The 22,035-nt window shown below is 51.4% G+C and overlaps 1 protein-coding gene across 1 annotated transcript; it reads left to right on the forward strand.

Annotated features, from left to right (window-relative positions):
* The first annotated feature begins 263 nt into the window (after positions 1–263).
* On the forward strand, positions 264–21,803 carry CTDNEP1 (CTD nuclear envelope phosphatase 1). Its single transcript, XM_035136110.3, has 8 exons — positions 264–676; positions 9,702–9,768; positions 9,911–10,029; positions 11,399–11,470; positions 14,558–14,674; positions 15,817–15,928; positions 19,354–19,438; positions 20,963–21,803. The coding sequence occupies exons 1-8, from the start codon at positions 575–577 to the stop codon at positions 21,021–21,023; spliced, it is 735 nt and encodes a 244-aa protein (XP_034992001.1). The 5' UTR covers positions 264–574; the 3' UTR covers positions 21,024–21,803.
* Positions 21,804–22,035: the final 232 nt, after the last annotated feature.

Here is a 22,035-nt window from a genome sequence, read left to right on the forward strand (position 1 = left end):
TTCTGTGTGTTTCGTTTCACGCGTGCGCAACACCGCCCTCCTAGACCCCAACCTTGGCCGCATGCGCGGCTCTGTCCTCGCGCATGCCTCTTCCCCCGACCCGCCCCCCACCGCCACACGCTCCAACTCCCGCTACTTAACCGTCTCCTCCAGCGCTCAACGCAGGCGCAGTGCTCTCGTCGGCGCCGTGGCTGCGACTCCCTCCGCTTCTGATTGGACGCGGCCGCACGCCCCCGGAAGCAGTCTCTGGCGCTGGGTCGGTTGCCCCGGAAGCGGACCGAAGAAGAGGACTACGGTCGGCGGCGGGGGAGGGGGGGAGCGCTTCCCCCCTAAAGCCGGTAGCGACCGACAGCGGGGAGTTAAGATGGCGGCGCCCGCGGGCACGGGCTGAGGCGGAGGGCGGCGGCCCCTCGCCCGCCTCGGTTTCCCCTTCCCCCTCCCGCCCTCCCCGGCTCCTTCTCTTCCTCCTCTCCGCTCCCCCTTCTCCCCTCCTTCCTTCCGCCCGGCCTCCGTTCCCCGCTGGAAGCTGGCGGAGCTGGGCCGGGCCGGGGGCGCGGCGGGCCCCGCCGGCGGGATGATGCGCTCGCAGTGCCTGCTGGGCCTCCGGGCCTTCCTCGCCTTCGCCGCCAAGCTCTGGGGCTTCCTGCTGTACCTGCTGCGGCGGCAGGCCCGCACCGTGAGTATAGCCCCCCGACCCCCGAGGTGGGTGGGTGTCGTTTCCGGGTTGGAAAGAGCCCCTGCCTTCCCGCGCTCCAAGGGCAAGAGTGCCTCTGAGGATGTGCAGAGCGAGCTTTCCCTTTTAAAAGTCAGACGCTGGCCCCCTCCGCCGCCGCCCCTCTAAAGCGGCAGGGAGCGTGGGGTCGCCTCAAGCTAGGAATCCTCCTCGGTTTGCAACTCTCTGCCCTCCCGACCAGAGTGACCCTCCGCCAGCCCAACATAAGAGCATAGGAAGCTGCCTTCTTGTCAGAACCATTGGTCCTCCTCGCTCGCTGTTGTTTGTGCTGACCGGCAGCAACTCTCCAAGGTGTCATTGAATCTGGGACCTTTGGCATGCAAAGCAGATGCTCTACCTGTGAGCTACATAGCTACTACATACATGCTCCCTATTTCCTTGAAAGTTGTTTCGAGGGGTGTGTTTGCATAGAGGAAGGTATTTGTGCATACCTTACTTTGTGCGTACCTGCCTAGTTCCATGGACGAAGTTTTGGCCAGGGTGGAAGGTCATAACGACTTAACATCTTGTTGAGTTTTCCTGGGTATGGGTTTTACTTGTTTGTGTGAGTGAGGTCCAAGTGTAGAGCTGAGAATCCTGGCCTGGGGTTTGTACCAAGGCCTTGGCTCAGGCGTCTCCCCTTGCTGGAGGTACCCTAAGGTGATTGGTGTCTGGTTCGTGTTGTGGCAAACAGTTCAGATGCTGTTAAAATTGAGCTAGCGAGGAAATGCACCGGTTTCAGACTTTGCTGACAGTTCAAGTCCCTTTTCAAATTTGGTCCATGGTTTTTCAGCCGGTCGTTACAATGTCTCACCATTGACCCTGCAGCGGATGTTTTACTAAAAGTTTTGCAAGTGTCGTTTCAGCTTTAAAGAAAACAAGAAGTACCCTAAAACACTCACAAGCCCAGATAGTGGAGATAGTGAATAGCAGCGAGTGAACGTGTCGCCCAGTTTAAAAGTGTAGTACGTAACTTAACACTTCTGAAGTGGCTTCTTGAAAGCCACCCTTTCCCAACTTGGTTTTGGAATATAGCTAACCCAAATGCTGCAGGAGAGTTACAGTCCAAAACAGTTGGAGCATACAGTGTTGGAAGAGGCTTCCTTACCGTAGGTCACAGCAGAAGTAGTTTATAGGAAAACAATGGGGTACCAAAACAGGGGGGGGGTAACTTCCCCATGAACCCATTTGGCCTTAGAGGAAGGGTATTTCTGAGATTGGGAGCTAAGTTGAAACAAAACATCAGGCCTGTGTGTTGAGCCTGAAATTCCTTTACAAACTATACGTATGTAAAACTTGTTTACACCGATTAATACACTTATAACGCTTAATGGTGCCGTGCAGTTTCCTGTTCCTTCAGCTCACAGTTTCATCAAACTTTGGGTGCTTTTCTCAGATATCATTAGGAATCAATCTGCAGGGATTGCCACTTTATTTTTTCTCTCAACGGCTTTAGATGGTCGTAGACTGCAAACCTCATCTTCCCTGTCGTTTGGCCAATCTGGCTAGGGCTGCGGGGGGGGGGGGGAGTTTGTAATCCTCAGTGTCTGGAGGGCACCCATTTGCTATTTCTGCTTTACACCCCAGTTCAGTACACCCCTGCCGCATATGTGAACTGGGACTGGACAAAAAGGAAACTAGAAGCAGTAGGAACTACAAAACAATTTTCTTTGCGATTTCCAGCCTGAGGGGGTCACAATCTGTTTTTTTTTCATCCTTGGATTTCCATTATTTCTGTTTGTTTCAGATGATTTTGGAGGGTGGGAACAACACTGAGGTCCATTGATTCTGTTAACAAATATTAGAAGGGATTTGAAGGGGAAACCCGGGTGCTTTGGTTTTCATGGAGACAGGAAGTGTGAAGCTTGAGATCCTGGATATTTCAGTGTTTGTTTAGATTTCAGTGTTCTCCTTGCATACTGAGGCAAGCTTGACTGCTCCTTTAGCTACAGCCATTGTTGTTTTTCTGCCTGCGTTTGTGTGAGAGAGGGACAACCTGTACCTAATTATGAAAGGGTACCTGAAGTTTTCCTTCTCCTAAGTTTCCCACGGACCTCTGTTTCCTTCCTTGTGCCCCTACCATGCTGAGGACTCTGGGTGCAGTTCAAGTATTGGGCTGGCTTTAGACGTGGGATTCTCGGGTGTAGTGCACGGTTCTCCTATAGATCACTCCATCTCGATTACCTTGTGTGTAAAATTGAAATAAATCTTGACCGGGTGAATGCTGGGACAGTTGCAACTGGAGCATGTTGTTGGGGGAGGCAGCCTTCATCTCTTCCTTCTTGCAGGATAAGCTTTTCACCACACTTTCACCACACTCACAGTTAAGCAGGTTGCCGTGTTTGCACTTGAGAGTTTCAAGCCCAAACTAGACTGGTTCGTGAGCCCATTTCTTTGACACTTGACTAATAAGATACTGTACTTGAAGCTGTGAAATATGTGTGAAATATGTGGAGGGTAGGGGTGTGTGTGTGTGTGTGTGTGTGTGTGTGTGTGAAGCAGCTCTGTCTAGATGCTGCTGGCATATGGCAGGGAGTTTATTACCAGGTGGCACACTGATAATTTTATATCTGTGCGGCTGGTTTCTACAGGTGTTGGTTTTGGATTACCAGTTTTGGGGGAAATTAGGTTGGGATATCATGAGGCGGAGGAGCTACCTTGAAGCCCTTTGGTCTCCCTGCTGGTCCTGGGACAGCTGCTGGGGAAGAGTGCTTAAAATACTTGCCGTTCAAGATATGCTTAAAATACTTGCCGTTCAAGATAGCTGTGGGGCACCAGGGATGCCATGCCCTCACTGTGGCGCGCGTGTGTGTGTTCCAAAAGTTTGCTGTTGGCAGAAATATAAGGAAGCAAGTGCCGTGTGTGTGTGTGTGTGTGTGTGTGTGTGTGTGTGTGTGTGTGTGCCTGCCTGCCTGCCTGCCTGTGTGACTCCCACTTGCTGTCTTTCCTTCCATGCACAGCTACTGCTGGATCAGCCTGGATCTCCTCCTTGGGGTTGGCGACGGCAGGGTGCTTTGGGAGAAGTCATCCAGCGGAACAGTACCTTGTTTCCCTCTGATTCCTGTTTAGACTGTGGGGAGTTGAGCACGTGAAGGGTTTGAAACCCATTTAGGCTGCCCACTCTGTGCTTTACTGTTGGCTGGCATGAGAATCTATGATGCTTTGCCAAACCGCTCTGTCCAGGCCCTGGACACAGAATTGACCTGTGCCCCCATGGACAGCAGTGAGTCCAAAACGACTCCCAGGCTGTGCACCTGGTCATTTTGGAGCAGTTACTTCATTTGGGACCAGTGAATCCCCCTGTCCCCCAGAAACAGTACTTCTGTCTTGTTGGGGTTCAACCTCAATTAGTTGGCCACCATCCACACACCCCAGCTGCCTCCAGACACCCTAAATGCACCCAGTCCATCTGGTTGCTCCCCTGAGAGTAGCTGCTCCCCCCCCCCCAATGCTGACTGGTGTTGTTGACCAACCTTCCCTAACCTAGTCCTGGCTGGGAGTGGTAGTTCAGGGTATCTGGAGTGCAGCAAATTGCCAAGGGTGGAGGGAGCCTAGTCTTGAGTGAGGCTGGGGGCGTTCCTCCTAACAGAAAGGTTGTGATTGGGAGTGTCTGTTCCCCTTCTAGGAGACAAGGAAAGTGGATGTTGGATTTTTTTCCAAGGCAGCTCAGGAGTTTTTTTTATTTTACTTGTTAAATTTGTATACCACCCTTCATGCGAAGATCCCAGGGCGGTTCACAACATAAAAATAAAAAATGAGAGCAGAAAATACTTAATAAAAACAGGAACAAAATCAAACCGATAATCCCTCCCATGGCCTGAACGTATTTAGGAGGCCATAGGATGTCAATCAGCCAAAACATTTTTGCTTGGTGCCTAAAGATATGTAATGAAGGTGCTAGGCGAGCCTCCCTGGGGAGAGCATTCCACAAACAGGGAGCCACTGCAAAAAAGGCCTGTCCTCTCGTGGAGGAGGCACATGACGAAGGGCCTCAGGTGCTGATCACAGGGTCTGGGTTGGTTCCTATGCGGAGAGGTGGTCCTTGAGGTATTATGGTCCTGACCTGTTTAAGGCTTTATAGGTCAAAACCAGCACTTTGGAGTGGGCCCAGAAACTAATTGGCAGCCAGCCCAGTGTTACATGCTCGAACCTTCTTGCTGCGGTGAGCAACCTGGCTGCCGAATTCTACACCAGCTGAAGTTTCTGCATCGTCTTCAGAGGCAGACGTCTGAGGAGAGAGGGTAGGGAACAGTCATATCAGAAGAAATAATTAGAGTGGCTTGGTGACAGTAGACAAGGCAATGGCAATGCTTTTGCTGTTAATGTTAATACCCGCCCTTCGGATGTTTCCTTTTCCTAGACTCCAGCGCTGAGCTTCTAGGAGCCTGAGCAAGGAGGGCCCTGGGCAGAAGCGGGCTCCTCCCTCCGGGTGCCACTGCAGAATTAGCTCTTGAATGTTGAGGTCCAGGGTGAAATTTGTGGCAGGTGAAGCTGGGAGCTGAGTGGCGTGTTGTGCCGGGTTCTTGAGGAATTGTCAGGCTCATCTGGTAACCCAAAGAAACGGCTAGCAAATGACGCCAGGCCAGACCAGATGTCTGTCTGTCTGTCTGTCTTTCTGCGTCAGGCGGCTAAGGGCACCCCTTTCCGTCCCACCCAGAGCACAAACCCAAACAATGTGTGACATGGGGAGTGCAAAAGCCGTCTCTTTCTTCACTCGGCTTCTTTTCTCTTTGTTCTTCAGCCTCTCTCTAGTAAGAGAAAACTTAAATGCACACAGGCTTTCTTTCTTTTTTTAAAATAACAACCCACTTGTCAACACCAAACCCCAGAAACTTCCTTTCACAACAAGTTCCGAAGCTCTCTCAAAGTGATGGTGAGGTTCTGCACTTTGAGGCCCCAGCGACTTGGAGAGGAAGTAAAGCCTCTGGTTTAGTTTCTCAGGCCGTCTTTACGAGAGCAACCCACGGGGAGTGGGGTTACTCTGGAGTAGAGGGTTAAGTCCACATGTGCCTCATAAATCCCTCCCTCCACCATCTGTTTGATAAGAGGGGGAAGGTAGAGGTGCCCCCAGGACGCTCACACTGACATGTGCTTCAAGGCTTGGACTCTTGACTTCTGCTGCTTACACCTCTCTGCCAACTTTTCTGTCTGTGTGAGAAGACATTTATATCTCACCTTTCCTCCAAGGAGCCCTCAGGAGGTGTACATACATTTCCCCCCGCCCCCACTTTATCCTCCCAACAACCCTGCAAGGTAGGTTAGCCTGAGAGCAGTGTTAGGAATTAACCAGGCACCAGGCAAATTATGCTACTGGCACAGGTCCAATTGCAACTACGCAGAGATTTTTGGGCACCAGGTTGGCAATCTCCGTTTAAAAACCTCTGCCTTGGACCATAGTTAATACCATTTCCATTTCACTGTGTGTTTCTCCTCCTTGCATACTGGGGCAAGTGAATTGTTGTCAAGGAATGACAATCAAGGAACGTAGTTGAGAATCTTAGCATTGGAAGGGACCCTGAGGGTCATTTAGTCCAACCCCCCTGGCAAATTGATATTCCGTTGTGATGACTGAAACCTAGATTTAAGGTGCCATTTGGCAACTGGCTTTTATATCTTGAGTTTTTAACACTGGCTGAGAGTGAGTGGCTGGCCCAAGGCCACACCCAGAAAGCTTCATGGCTGCCTGGGGATTTGAACCTTGGTCTTCCAGCCAGGTACTAAGGCTAGCACTCTAACCACTGTGCCACACTGGGTGTCAGGTCAAAGCATAGGAAGGACTAGCTAGACCGGTGTTTCTCAAACTCGGCCCTCCAGATGTTTTTGCACTACAACTCCCATCACCCCTAGCTAGCAGGACCAGTGGTCAGGGGTGATGGGAATTGTAGTCCAGCGACAGCCGGGGACCCAAGTTTGAGAAACACTGAGCTAAACTGTAGTATCTGCTGCCATGGCCCCAGATGGCCTCTCACCAAGGGTGTATAGGAGAGAGAGAGAGAAAGAGAGAGAAAGAGAGAGAGAAGAGACAGGGCTGCCCCCATTATAATGGTTTGGGGCCCAGGGTGCTCCTTGATCCCCACCCCCCCTCTGCACCCCGAGGTTGCTCTGTTTCCTTGGGCCTCCAATCCCTGCTATCGCTCCTTCCAGCCCCCCAGTTCCAGTGCCTTCTTCTGGGACAGGTGCCTCCTGGCCTCTGGCTGGCTTCCCAGTCGCAAGAGGCTGCCCCTGGCTAATTTTGGGAGGGGACCACGTGGGGTGGGAGGGTGTCGGCCGCAGGCATGGGACTTGCAGGTGCCTGCCAAGGGCAGTTGAGGGGGCAGCTTTCATGTGAGCGAGTGTGGGTGGGTAAGGAGGCAGGCCAGGTCGGGGGGGGGGGGCGGGAAGAGAGCGAGAGACAGACCCCTGGGCCTGCGGCCATCCATGTGCCCTTGCAGAGGAGCCTTTTGAGGAAAAGCAGCAGGTGGAAGGCAAAAATAGACCTGGACAGGCACGAGATGAGGAGCCGCTGTGTGGAGAGTCATACCATTGGCCTCTCTGGCCCAGTGCAGTCAGCTCTGGCTGGCAGCTGAGACCTTACCTGCCCTCTGTGGCTGTCGGAGACCCTCCAAACCAGAGAGGGCTTGGCATCTGCAGGGGCCTTCTTTGGCATGGGCTCTGAGCCCTCCCCATCCCGTTTCCTAGAGGCCTTTTCTCCAGAGATGCTCCAGGAGGCATGGTGTGAATATCCGAAGGCCTTCTGCACTCTCGGTGTGGAAATTGTGCAGCTGGGGGCAGGGGGCCTTTCGCAAGAGGCAGTGCGTCGCGGGGGTTAGAGTGCTGGACTGTGGCCTGGGAGAAAGGGGTTCAAATCCCCATATAAGATGACCCTCGGGGTCCCTTCCAGCTCTACAGTACTATGATTCCCCGAAGGTAGATGGCAGCATTTTAACTGTATAATGGTAGAAATGACTTCTGGAGTGTAATCATTTCCCCCCCTTTACGCCACTTTGATGATAGCTTCTGGCTGAGAAGTGGTTTGTTGATCAGTCAAACAGCAACCTGGCTACCTGGTGTGTCCCTTCCTGGCCTCTGAGGCAGGTCCGGTGGTAAAATCCAGGAAAAATCCTGGAATGCAGGCAGAGTGTTACGTCAAGAATCCTTCCTTAATGGCAACCTTGGAGGGTGGATCAGTATTCTCCTCCCACCGGCTGGGACAGAGACTGGGAGTTCGACTTGCCTAAATGAATTTGCTCAGGGCAAAAGTGACTCTCTTAAGGCAGACCTTTTGGTTCAGAGCTCAGTCCCTTCACTGCTCTCCGTTTAAGGAGAGGGCCCTTGGCTCGGTGGCAGGGCATCTGCTTGGCATTCAGAAGGTTTTTATCCCCGGGGCCGCCTTCTGCTAAAAGGATCTCTGCCGGAAGGTGACGGGAACAGTCTGCCTCTGCCAGCCAGAGCAGGCGGTACTAGGCTCTGTGGACAAATAGGCCAAACTGGTACAAGGCAGCTTCTTTTGTTCTTGCCTTTTGAAAAAAAACAAATCCAAAAAACGGAAGGTCTTTTGGCGAGAGATATGAGAGTGAATTGTGGGGGGAGGATACCCGAGAACTTGGGGTGTGTGTGTGATTTGCTTGCGGGATTCTCTGTATAATGTTTCTGCTGGTCCAGAATACTCTGCTGGCTGCAACTTGGGTTTGTAATTTGTTGCATTTATACTCTCTCTCTTCCAAGGTGGCGTATATGGCTCCCCACCACCACCACCATTTAATCCCTGCAGCAACAACCCTGAGAGGTAGGCTAGCCTGAGGGAGGCCATGGCTGGCCCCTTTGGTCACGTCCAGCGAGCTTCTCAAATGTGTGGAGAACGCACAGCCTGGGTGCGGGGAGGGTGCCCTGCACAGTTCACCCAGCTTCTCCTTTCCAAGCTGCGTGGAGTTGACACCCTTTTCCTGCTAAGCAGAATTCAGCGGAAATGAGCAAGTGGCCAGGCCCCCCACTTCATAGCGGTTTCCTTGGAAGTAGGAAGAGGGTCGGCTTTCAAAACAGCTAAGTGCCAGGTGCCAGGCTGGTTGCTGTGGGGTTTGCCTTTTAAAAAGTCCTAAATCTGCAGAGATGGAAAACTTCTGTCACAAGGGTATCCTGGAGGCTGTCAGCATCAGTAGTGACAACTGCCTCTCTCAGCTGGGCCTGGAATAAGCGGCTTGGTTAGGGAGGCGATGCAGGCAGGGTGAGACCTCTCTTGATATCCAGCTTTTCTGGTCTTGAGTGTCCTGCCTTCTGCAGTGTTAGAAATTCGTATATATAAGCTAATCGCCAGAAGGGCACCTTAAACCTCAGCTACGGTTGCCACAACGGAATGTCTAGGGGCGCTATTTTGTTCATGCAGTGCAAATTATTATTAATTTCAATTCTATACCGCTTTACATATATCTTAAAGAAAACGTCTCAAAGCGATTTACATCCAGTCAACCAATCCCGAATAAGAGAAATTCAAGCTTCAAGGAAAATATTTCTTCTCTATGTGACATTTTGCTCCCCCCATATTTATTTACCCACTTAATTTATAGAGCTGCCCCATAGCAGAAGGATTCTAGGAAGTCAGGGTGGTTGCAGTGGTGAGTGTGTCAGACGAAGACCTGGGAGTTCTGGGTTCAAATCCTAGCACAGTCCTTAGTGACCTTGGAGTCAGTCGCTGCCTCTTCACCTACCTCACAAGGTCGTTGTAGGGATTAACTGATGAGTGGACCGGACCATGTATTCCTTGGAGGAAAAGGTGGGAGATAAATGCAAGAAATGAGCTCTGCTGCTCACCTGCTTAAGAAGGTTTGAGGGGCCAGCCAGATGGAAATGTCCGTCGCCAACCTGGCGTCCAGAGATCTCCACAGGGCTGCAGGTGGACCAGTGCTGGTCGCAAAACGCGCCTGGCACCTGCCTAATTTCTAACACTGGCCCTTCAGATGTTCTCTCTGGGCCACCCTTCATAACCCCCCCCCCTTTACCTGTGTCTGTCCGGCAGGTGATACAGTACCAGACGGTGCGCTACGACATTCTTCCCCTTTCCAAAGTTTCACGGGAGCGCCTCAGTAAGTACATTGCCCCGTGGGGAGGGGGGTGTCTCCCTGGTTCCCTCCCCCTGACCCAGGCTTTCCCCAGAGCACTGGAAAGAGGGAGGTGTGTAGGGCACTGAGCTGTTTGTCTTGACACTCTTCTCCCCACCTCCACCAGACCAGGTGAAGAGGAAGATCCTTGTGCTCGACCTGGATGAGACGCTGATCCACTCCCATCACGACGGAGTCCTGCGGCCCACGGTGAGGCCTGGCACTCCACCCGACTTCATCCTTAAGGTGAGCCGTTCTTGGGTGCAGAAGGAGCTCGGCGCAAGGGGCGCAGAGGGCAGGGGCTCGAAGGACGCAGAGGAATGGTGGGAGGATCCATCTCCAGAACCACCCAGGGAAGAAGGCTCAGAGCCCGGGGATTGGTGGTGGGATGACGACGAGTGGTCAAGAGCGAGGAAACGGGGAGGAGGAGGTGTCGGAAGCCCAAGGGGTAACAGGGCTTAGTGAGCTGGGAGAGGAAAAAGCTGAAGCAGGAGGGTGGGAGCCCAAGAGACAGGCGGAGAGTCACAGCTCCTCTCCACCCTTGTCTTCCAGAACCTGAAGAGGCATGAAGAGGGTGGAGGAGAGGTTGATGATGTGCACATACCGTATTTCTCGGTGTATAAGACGCCCTCATGCATAAGATGCCCCCTCCTATTTTGGGGGGGACTAAATTAAAAGAAAATGAGGGGAGATGGCCCAAAGTTGTTGAGCTTTTTTTAAGGGGGAATTGCACGCGCACCATCACCCCAGCAGGGCCGTTGCTGGGGGTTGGCAAAGTGGGCAGCCGCTCCCGCCCATGCCAATGTGGGTGGGAAGCTCCCTAGAGCACGAGCCGCCGGGCACAGCTTCCCCTCCATGCCACTATCCCATCCACTATCCATGCCACTACCCCAGTTTTTTGACATGATTTTTGAGTCTAATACACAGGAAAACACGGTATATTGTCTCTGATTGCTTGGGGAAAGTCCTGGGGAGAGGAGGGGGCCTTCAGTCTCTGCCACTGGTTTTCATGGAGGGAGACTCCTGGGAACAAGCTGTTTTGCTCATTAGGCCTGAGCCTGACACTCAGTCAAGTCTGTGGAGATCCTGCTTTTCAGCTAACAAAGAGTTAACTCCATCTTTGAACTCTGTGGTTACTGACCTGCACACTCCCTTGACAGCAGCTGTGTAGGCTCAAGGGAGGAGGAGGAGGCCTTCTTGGCCTCCGCAAGGTGCAGCAGGGAGGGTTAGCAACCTTGAGCCAGTTTGCGGTGGTGCAGCCATCACAGAGGATCTCTTCACCAGCCAGTCTGCATTCTTCACATGTCCAGGGCTGTTTTCCTGGCTTTAGAAAGCAGCTGCCTTGGCTTAGGTGAAGCCCCGGAGTTCCCACAGCAACCCACACCAGCCACTGGGGTTGCTTGGCCTCGTTTTGTGAGGATCAGAGGCAGCTACGGAGCCCTAAGATAACTTGTCAGTGAGTTATCTTCACCCACCTGCCGATTTCCTGCTGGTGTTGGGACTACAACTCCCATCAGCCCCAGCCACCGGCTGTTGTAGTCCACAGCATCAGGAAGGCTCTGGGCTTTATTTTGTTTTGCCGGGCCTTGACTAAAAGGCCTTCCTCTGTTTCCAGGTTGTCATAGACAAACATCCAGTCCGCTTTTTTGTACACAAGAGGCCTCACGTGGACTTTTTCCTAGAAGTGGTAAGAAGCTTGTGCGCAAGACAGATCTTTTATTTATTTTATTTTATTGATTATAACATTGCCATTCTTGTTATTATTTATTAAATTTATAAACCACCCTTCATCCGAAGATCCCAGGGCACTCTACAATATAAACACACAAAAATGCATTAAACCCCCCCCCCAGTTTAAAAGGCCATAGATTGTTTAATTAATCAATAACTAGGCAGAAGAGGAACCTTTTTGCTTGGGTCTTAAATATACGTGACAAAGGTGCCAGGCGAGCCTCCCTGAGGGAGAGCATTCCTCAAGTGGGGAGCCACCGCAGAAAAGGCCCATTCTCATGTTGCCACCCTCTGGACCTCTTGTGAATGGGGCATTTGAAGAAGGTTCATTTGGGGAGAGGCGGTCTTGAGCCGTTAAAAACTTTATAGGTCAAAAGCAGCCCTTTGAATTGGGCCCAGAAACTTAACTGGCGGCCAGTGCAGTCGGGCCAGGATTGGCGCTACAGGCTCAAACCATGCTAGGCCCAGTGAGCAACCTGGCTGCTGAATTCTGCACCAACTGATGTTTCCAGACCGTCTTCAGGGGCAGCCCTATGTATAACTTGCATTGCAGTAATCTAACCTAAAGGTTACTAGAGCACAGACAACAGATGTTAGGCTGTCCCAGTCCAGATAGGGGTGCAGCTGGGCCACCAGCCGTATAGCGGATGGAAGGCACTCTGTGCCACCAGAGGATCAAGTGACAGCAAAGGATCTAGAAAGCCTTCTCCCCATGAACCTGTCTATTTGCCGAAACATCTGGAGAGTCCTAATGGAACAGACACAGCCTCTCTCAGCCTTGGGTCCCCTGGTGTTGCTGGACTACAACTCCCATCATGTCTGACCACGGGCCATGAATGATGGGAGTTGTAGTCCAACAACAAGGATAGCTCAGTTGGTCACAGCAGGGTGCAGATAACGCCAAGGTTGCAGGTTCGATCCCCGTAAAGGGCAGCAGCAGATTCATGCATTACAGGGGGTTGGACTAGAGCAGGCACCCCCAAACTTCGGCCCTCCAGATGTTTTGGACTACAATTCCCATCTTCCCTGACCACTGGTCCTGTTAGCTAGCGATCATGGGAATTGTAGCCAAAACATCTAGAGGGCCGCAGTTTGGGGATGCCTGATCTAGAAGGACCCCCCCAAGCTGCATACTTGCTCCTTCAGAGAGAGTGTACCCCCCCTCAAGAGCAGGCCACCCTCCCATCCATCCAGTCTAGGAAACAGCCCACTAATAGTACCTCAGTCTGGATTGAGCTTCAGTTTATTGGCTCTGGATTGAGCTTCAGTTTATTGGCAAGACATCAGCCCAGCACATCCACTCCCACACCTGCAGATGTAAAGGAGAAGCAGAGCTGTGCGCCTGCAGAACATTGCTATCCCAACTTTCCTTCAAGGAGACCCAAGATGTGCCATTTCTCCGCCCCTCTATATTTTTAATCGTCACAGCAACCCTACAAAAAGTAGGTTAGGCTGAGTGATAGCAACCGGCCTGCAAGTTCACCCCAGCGTGCTGCACGTGGCCAAGTGCGGATTTGAACCCACAGCTGTGACCACTACACTGCCACGGATTCACTGGGCATGCTCCTCCAGTCCAGAGCTTCACACCCTTGAGCTGGACTATATCGGGAGGCCCATCCTCCTCCCCTCACTGAGCTCCGTGGAGAAACTGCCAAGCAGGGATGAGCAAACCCGGCACACTGCGGATGCTGAAGGACTCTGTCCTCCACCGTGCCTGTCCGTCAGCGCCTGTTGGCAGGGGCTGATGGGAGTTGTAGTCCAAAACGTAGGGAGGGTTCCAGCTTGGGAAAAGTTTACTTGGAGGGTGGTGTAGTGACATTGGTGGGGGGTGAGTAGCGGCCAGGGCAACTGGGAAGACATTGTGTTGTGCGTTGCCCATGCGCATCACCCGGAAATGTATTGAATTTGAGTGATGCACATGCCCAGGGATGCATCTTCCCAGAGCCAGCTCTGCCTGGGAGAGGAGCTGGTGTGCTAAATCCATTCTGGCCTGCTCCACCCTTGCCTTGTCTGGTTCAAGGGTGGAGAGCTGATCCCACACCCAACTGGATCAGCCAGCCTTGCCTCTAATTGCCGGCACCTGTCTAGCCTAATCCACGTTAATCCTGCTCAAAGCAATTCGTCCCACCTTCTGTAGGGTAGTAGTCCCTTTCCTCTTCACTTTCTCTCTGAAAACTTCCCCCTTCTTCCTGGAAACTCGGAAAAATTTGAAGCGGGCCTGTGGAGCTCGTGTTTACTTTGCTTACTAAGGCTAGTCAACATCTCCTTCAAATCCAGGGAAGGGTGCAAAGCATGGAATACATAAAAGCACATGCACCAACCCAAACACTGCAACTATCACCTGAGCTCCAGGTATTGCGGAGGGTGGCGACACAATAAGAGGGCCTTTTTAGTGGTGGCTCCGCACTTGTGTAATGCTCTCCCCAGGGAGGCTTGCCTGGCGCCATCATTACTTAGCTTTAGACTTAAGAGTGCGAGGGCTGGCCAGAACCTGAGAAGCTGCCAGAGGGGAGGAAGAGTCTTCCGGAGGCTGGGAAAGAGGAAGAGGTGTTCACTGAAAGCCCCCCAAAGCGTCACAAGGCTCTTGTTGCAGGCTGATAGGAGCTATGAGCAGGGAGCAGCTTCTTCTGTTAAGGACTGAGAACAGAGGGGGGGTGCTTCTGCACACCCCTTCTCTTGCAGGACTAATAATGGGTGCCTGCTGCACTCTTGCCTTGGCTGTCATTCTTTGGAGGGGCTGGGGTAATAACTCTGCCACAATCCCTTCATAATGAGCTTTTCAGACCAACAAGTTTTAAGTGATGCTTAAATGTAATCTGTATTGGGAGGGCCTGGAAGGTTTGGGGAGATTTGATGGCGTTTCCTGAAAGTCTAACTTGGATTATGTGCGGGTGAAAGTTGTCCAAATCTTGGGCTTTCATCTGCCTGGAAAGGAGCCTGCGAGAGTGAAAGGGGCTTCTTTTTATGTGTGAAGGAGAAAGGGGGCTCCCCTCTGACTTCTTCCTCTCTGTTTCCTTTTCTCCTCCTCCTCCCGCCAACTCAGGTGAGCCAGTGGTATGAGCTGGTGGTCTTCACGGCCAGCATGGAAATATATGGCTCTGCTGTGGCCGACAAGCTAGACAATAATAGGAGCATCCTAAAGAGAAGATACTACAGACAGGTGAGTCCTTTGCCCCTTATGGCTAGCTGTACGTTGGGGCTGTGAAACAGCTTCTGGAGTGGGGAAGCAGGGTCCACCCTGGCAATGTAGCCGTGGCTCAGAGGGAAGGCTCTCTACCTCGGCTTGCTTGCTGCCAAATGAGGGGCACATCTGGACGTTCTGGGATAAGGGTGCCAGGTGCACTGGGGTTACCGTAGCAACGCCAGCAAGGCTTGACTGGCTGAGTCACTCGCCCTCCCATTGGTTCAGGAATGCAGAGACGGGCATAATAGTCTCTGGGGCATTGCTTTCATTATGTGAAGTCCCGTCCTGATGCTCTCCTGCTTTGCTGTCAGGGTCCGACTCTGAATCTGTGAGAGTCAGGGGAGGGGAGGCTGTGGGTTTTACACAGCGGTGTCAGCTAGCATGGCAATAGCTTTCTCTCCGTACATATGCATCTTTACTCATACAGAAGAACTGTATGAAGTCGTCCATAGTGGCATTAAGCTTTGCCTTGTGTCTGGAAATAATGAACACTTTAAACAGTGTGGGAGAAGAGATTTCCCCTTAACCGTGGGACTCTGGAAGAAGCGGTTCTGCTGGGAGCAGGAAACCCCTGAAGACCCAGCTGGGGCTCTGCATCATCTGCTGATCCATCACCATAGCTGCCAAGTCTCCCGTTTTCCCCGGGAAAACCCCTTTTTTACTTACCTTTTCCCGGTGGTCCCCCGTATCACTTCGTCTCCTGTTTTTCTCCGTTATTTTCTGCCGGCGGCCATTTTTTTCTTTCCGATTTGCCCTTCTATGGGCACCAAAAATGGCTGCCGCCAGCTTCAAAAGTCGCATCTACGCATGTCCGGAAGTGCATAGACGTGACTTCCGGTGTTGGCGGCGGCCATTTTTGGTGCCCATAGAAGGGCAAAGCGACACCGGAAGTTACATCGACGCAACTTCCGGTGTCAAATGGCTGCCAGTCCCGGATTCTGCAGTCCGGAACTTGGAAGGTAAGTCCACACGGGTTGAGGTGTGCTGAACTTAACAGCAGACTTCCACAAGTCACCCACCCGTCACCACCAAGCTGCAGCCCTGTCCAGTTTAAGAGAGGATTGCTATTTCTGTCCTGTGTGCAAACATACCTCCCCCCCCTCTCTTTCTCCTTCCAGCACTGCACTTTGGAGCTGGGCAGTTACATCAAAGACCTTTCCGTCGTCCATAACGACTTGTCCAGCATAGTCATCCTGGACAATTCGCCAGGAGCCTACAGGAGCCATCCAGGTAGGGGGCTTGACCTGCTGTCCCCTTTGCCCCACGTGAAAATGGGTGGCGGGTGAGGGGTGGCTTCCTGTGCCCTTGACCAGTGGGTCTGCTTGCCTGGGTGAGGGGCCGCTCTTTGGAGCCCAGGGCGTCACATGGTGGTCCTGCTGCATCTTCCCCCTTCTCACTCCTGTCCCCGAGTACTTAAGGAGCGAGCCACTCATTCCCACAGGAGGGCATGCCATTTTAGGGGGTGAATTCTTGCAGATACAGTGGTACCTCGGGTTACAGGCGCTTCAGGTTACAGACTCCGCTTAACCCAGAAATAGTACCTCGGGTTAAGAACTTTGCTTCAGGATGAGAACAGAAATCGTGCTCTGGCGGCAGCGGGAGGCCCTATTAGCTAAAGTTAAGGTTAAGAACAGTTTCAGGTTAAGAACGGACCTCCAGAACAAATTAAGTTCTTAACCCGAGGTACCACTGTATATTCAGCGAGGTATCTTACAAACACGTTTTCGGGTGCGAAGAATTCAAATCTGCTATTCTTTTTGTACGAACTTGGCAAGTCTACGTTCGATTAAAAAGCACGTAAACTGCTTTTGGTAAACCAAATATTTTTAATTTTACCTTCTGAAAATGTCTGGTGATGCTGTAAACATTTTAGTTTCTCTGCATGAAACATATCCTCCTAAGCGTACTTGTAATCACAAAACAACATCAGGAAGTAATGACATCAGCTAAGAAGAAATGCAAACAAGAAGTTGCATCCTTGGACATAAAATGCTCACTTCTTGGCCTCTGATACATGCCTCACGCTTCTCATGAGTTACACCCTACCTGTTGCCTCCGTGACTTGTTTCACGCGCCTCGCTATAGACTAAGCATGACAAGGCCATTGTAAAATTTGCAAACTTACTTCCACTGCAGCAAGTTTACATGTCAAAGGAGGTTCCTATAGCCTGTCAGACCAGTATGTCAGCTCCCAACAGGGATGAAGCGCTGGGGTTGCTGGAAAGTGTCTTCCTTGGATGGTACACAAAGATCATGTCATCATCTCCACACCTCAAGTCACCGATATTTTGGACTCCAGCTGTCCTCTCCTCACAGTCACCTGAGCACAAGAGTGTCTGGATTATCATTTTGCTAAATGCATGCCATGCTGAGCATTGGGTGGTTGGCCAAACACCTTCCACGACAACCTCCTTTTGCAGCCTCACTCTGCGGCTGAAACAAGATGTGGCTTGGGCCCTCCACCCAAAAGTGTTCTACTTTGATGTTGAACCAGCAGGTACACATGTATCAGTCTTAAGTTGCTGAGGGTGCTGCCTTTGAGGCCATGTTTTGAAACCCATATGCGACAACGCCCGTTTGCTGTTGTTAACCACCTTGAATGGCTCACTGGACCAATTTTCCTGTGTGATCCAATACCTGTGCACTTGATCAGTAGACAGATCCTTTACGGCAGTGGTCCTCAACCTTGGGCCTCCAGATGTTTTGAGACTACAGTTCCCATAATCCCTGACCACTGGTCCTGCTAGCTAGGGATCATGGGAGTTGTAGGCCAAAAACATCTGGGGGCCCAAGGTTGAGGACCATTGCTTTACGGCATTGCCACTCAGTGAAGTGAGAGGCTCTGCAATGGAGAGTTTGGTACATGGAGGATCACTTTCAAGTTCTGTAGCAGTGTGTAGCATCTTGCCAATGTTGCCTGTCTTACTTGCTTGTTAGACAAGGTCTTCCATCGAGTGCTGCGATCAAGTGTCGCAGTGCGTGGAGGGCACAAGCAAACCAGATCAGCTTACGACCCTGCTTGACCTCTACCCACTGCATGGTACCGCTCTCCGAGCCAGTGTTATCAATTGTAGAATCGCCTCCAATGGCCTGCAATCTCAACACCCTTCATGAAATCCACAAGATTATCAGCAATAACTTCAACTTGTTTTTTCTCTGTTTGAGTGAAGTGGTAGAGATGTCTTCCACCCGGCTCACCTCTCACGGAATACTGTATTTTTCCATGTATAACACGCCCCCCCCCCGTGTATAAGACGACCCCTATTTTGGGGGACTCCAAATTAAGAAAATGGGGGGGGGGAGATTACCGTGAGTTGTTGAGCTTTTTTTTGTGACCGACGCTCACAATTTTTTTTGTGACTGACGCTCACAATTTCCAAAGCCACCAATCGTCTGCCCGCTCGCCGCCAATCGCCCACACAATTGCTGCAGCGGCAGCCGATCAACAGCAGGCCCTGCCACAGCCGCCAATGACTTGCCAAATAACCACTGACAATCTCCTGCTCGTGGCTGCAACCAATCGCCCATCACCCCTCAACACTATCCATGTATAAGACAACCCCCAATTTTTAACATTTTTAAATTTAAAAAATCATCTTAAACTGCGATAATTCTGTTCTGTGACAATGCTGGAGGGCGGCTTATCTGAATTGTCCGCTTTCAGCATAACTTTAGTTTTATTTTGGCAGCCATCAAAGAAGATGAAGTCAATTTCACCCTTCTGACAGGAGTTAATCAAATTCCTGATCCAGGGATTTCATCACTTTTTCTTGGGCTCTTGACTTTATTGCGATCATCTACAAGTGTCTCGTCTTCTTCAGTGATCAAACCAGCAGCGGCGATGGCAGCTGTCACACACAGACCAACACTATATCCGATGCTCTGCCTAGCAACATTATGCGTTTCCAATGTGTTGCACTCTGTCTTGGTTTTCCTAATGTCCATTCATAACTTGGGCATCGGCTATTTGTTCTTCATTTTCACCAGCTGAGAAAATTATTTCATTTGATGGTATTGAAGCATCCTGCTTAGTTCTCTGCTTATATGCAGCAAGCGTTCTTCTCGTCTTCCTGCTGCTTCCGCTTTTTTGAGTTGTCTGTTACGCTCAAGCAGATCTGGCAAGCCATTCTGATGTGGTCCAATAGAACCAAGTCTTCTCTCTCTAGCCTTTAATGAAAGTGAGTTCCTTCACAAGGATTTGCATCACCTTAGGGCACGTACAGTTAATGGGAGCTTCCTTTTTGCAACAAGCATTTGCCGGGCAGCCAGATTAATTAAAAAAAAAAATACACCTGCAATTGCGGGTGCAACTATACATACCTTATTTTTTAAAATTGTGTAAAAAATGTATCTTAAGGGGTCATCTCTTTCAATCCGTAGTGATGCAGGAATATGTTGTAAGTGTTCTCTGTTCAGTCCCCCGCAGTGCTTGTGTATTGGGAATAAGGCAAGGCTAAAACTCCACTTTGGGATTTGTGTGTGCGTGCGCATGCACACACAAAAGATTCTTCGGCTGTACAAGCCCCTTCTGTATCTCTCTCCTCCCCCCGGCAATCTTAAGTGGTTTGACCCAAAGCAAAGGTTTGGACAGAGGGGGCAGGGTGTGGTTCAAGCGCAGTGATGGTTGTGTTTGTGTCTCTCTGTGTGTTCGGCAGATAACGCAATACCTATCAAGTCCTGGTTCAGCGATCCCAGTGACACAGCACTTCTCAACTTGCTCCCCATGCTTGATGCCTTGAGGTAAAGCTCTGGGGTGGAGCTGGGAGGAGAAAACGGGGATTCTGTGGGTCTTTCTAGAAGAGCCGTGTGTGTGTGTGTGTGTTTCATAAGAACATAATAGCCTGCTGGCTCTGTTCAATGCCCGGTCTAGCCCAGCATCCTGTTCTCAGTGGCCAACCAGATGCCCTAAGGGGAAACCAGGGAGCGGGATCCGAGCACAAGAGCCCTCTCCCTTCATGTGGTTTCCAGTAACTGGCATTCAGAAGCATTGCTGCCTCTCACTGTGAAGGGAGAGCATAGTCATCCTGGCTAGCAGCCATCGGTAGCCCTCCTCCTCCGTGAATTTGTCCTATCCTCTTTTAAAGGTTGAGGTTGAATCCTGACAAGACAGAAGTACTGTTCGTGGGAGACAGGAGGCGGGCAGGTGTGGAGAATTCCCTGGTTCTGAACGGGGTAACTGTGCCCCTGAAAGACCAGGTGCGCAGCCTGGGAGTCATTTTGGACTCACAGCTGTCCATGGAGGCGCAGGTCAATTCTGTGTCCAGGGCGGCTGTCTATCAGCTCCATCTGGTACGCAGGCTGAGACCCTACCTGCCTGCAGACTGTCTCACCAGAGTGGTGCATGCTCTAGTTATCTCTCGCTTGGACTACTGCAATGCGCTCCACGTGGGGCTACTTTTGAAGGTGACCCGGAAGCTACAACTAATCCAGAATGCGGCAGCTAGACTGGTGACTGGGAGCGGCCGGCAAGACCACATAACACCGGTCTTGAAAGATCTACATTGGCTCCCAGTACGTTTCCGAGCACAATTCAAAGTGTTGGTGTTGACCTTTAAAGCCCTAAACGGCCTTGGTCCAGTATACCTGAAGGAGCGTCTCCACCTCCATCATTCTGCCTGGACACTGAGTTCCAGCACTGAGGGCCTTCTGGCGGTTCCCTCGTTGCGAGAAGCAAAGTTACAGGGAACTAGGCAGAGGGCCTTCTCAGTGGTGGCGCCTGCCCTGTGGAACGCCCTCCCAACAGATGTCAAAGAGGAAAACAACTACTGTACCAGACTTTTAGAAGACATCTGAAGGCAGCCCTGTTCAGGGAGGCTTTTATTGTTTAATAGATTACTGTGTTTTATTTTTCTGTTGGAAGCCGCCCAGAGTGGCTGGGGAAGCCCGGCCAGATGGGCGGGGTATAAATATATTATTATTATTATTATTATTATTATTATTATTATTATTATTATTATCATCCCAGCTAGTGGCCACTGCTGCCTCCTGCGGCAGGGAGTTCCATAATTGTTTGGGTTGCATTTTTCTGGACCTTTTCCATTACTACAGTGGCGTTTTCGAGCGGTGGTGACCCGAATTGCACACACGGTGTTCCAACTGTGGTCTCCTCCCCTCTTGTGCAGGCTTTCGAGTCTGGTTGTCGCTTTGCTTGTATGCGATCTTTATTGCCCTAGAACTGGTTGATGTGCGAGACTGAATCCCGTGGAAAATGCAGGCCTTGCGTGGCTCTTACTCTCGTCTCTCCCCTGCTTCCTCCCCCTCCAGGTTCACAGCTGACGTGCGGTCGGTGTTGAGCCGGAACCTGCACCAGCATCGCCTTTGGTGACGGTGGCTCCTCCTTTCTTCAGGGCTTGGCCCGCGACCTCTGCCTTATCCCGCCATCGTGACCCCCCCGCCTTGGTCGCTTGGACTCTGGCGAACGTGTCCGGACTCAGCCAACCAGGAGGGGAGGAGCTGGGAGTGAGCCAGCCAGCGCCCCTCAACGTGAGCCGGTGGGCAGCCCCGCCCGCCTCTCCCTGCGCCAGCCAGCTGCACCGCTGACCACCGCCCCGCCCGCTGGGGGACTGGTCATGACTCTTGCAGGGCAGCCAGCGGGGCTGGCGCCATTGGCACGATGGCACCAACTGCTTGGGGGGGAGGCAGATGTACAAGAAAGGGGGTGAAACAAGCCAGCCGCACGGAGGAGTGCGACGGACACTTTGAGACGAGGCTGCGTTTTCTCATTTTAAAGACCGAGCTCCCTGTACAAAGATCTATTTTCCTTTGTTTTCATTTCTTCTCCCTCCCTACACTCTTGATAAAGAGAGAAGCCCTTTCATCTAAGGCCATCTATTTTTTAGATGATTGACAGACCTGGTTTAATTTCTCCACACACACCCATCCCAAAGTCTTGTGTGTCCCCCCCTTTTTTTAGTAGGAGTGTCTCTTCTTCCCACCCCCCTTTTCCCCCTCCATTGGATTTGTGTTGAGGAGGCCACTCCTTCCAATCTGCCCCATGTTTTATTTTATTTTTGACTTTTTTGGGGGGACAGGGAGGGATCGAATGATGAGATATTATAGCCTTGAACTGAGGTGAGAAAAAAAAAACCAACCCGACAACCCTAAATGATTTTCAGGAGTTCTTATTGCCGATGGGGAATGGAGCAGATCGCATTGGTTGAGTGGCTGGCTGGTTTTGCAGTACAACTGGTTTTGAGATCTTAATTCATCTCCCTTCCAAATTGAGACCTGTACATTGATGGGGGTTTCACGGGGGGAGTATTGTCTGCGTAGGGGTAGAGCAGGGTTCACTGTTATTTATAGTTGGAGCTGGTAAGATAGATCAGTGAGGGAAATAG

Source organism: Zootoca vivipara, chromosome 12 (assembly GCF_965207765.1).
Source record: "Zootoca vivipara chromosome 12, rZooViv2.hap1.1, whole genome shotgun sequence".
In the NCBI taxonomy this organism is placed as follows: domain Eukaryota; kingdom Metazoa; phylum Chordata; class Lepidosauria; order Squamata; family Lacertidae; genus Zootoca; species Zootoca vivipara.

Bases quoted from the DNA above. Each gene is read 5' to 3' on its own strand.
- CTDNEP1 (XM_035136110.3), top strand. From the start codon at position 575: ATGATGCGCTCGCAGTGCCTGCTGGGCCTCCGGGCCTTCCTCGCCTTC. The intron at 11,471-14,557 runs GTAAGAAGCTTG...CCGCCAACTCAG, and splicing joins TGGACTTTTTCCTAGAAGTG to GTGAGCCAGTGGTATGAGCT. The intron at 19,439-20,962 runs GTAAAGCTCTGG...CTCCCCCTCCAG, and splicing joins CCCATGCTTGATGCCTTGAG to GTTCACAGCTGACGTGCGGT.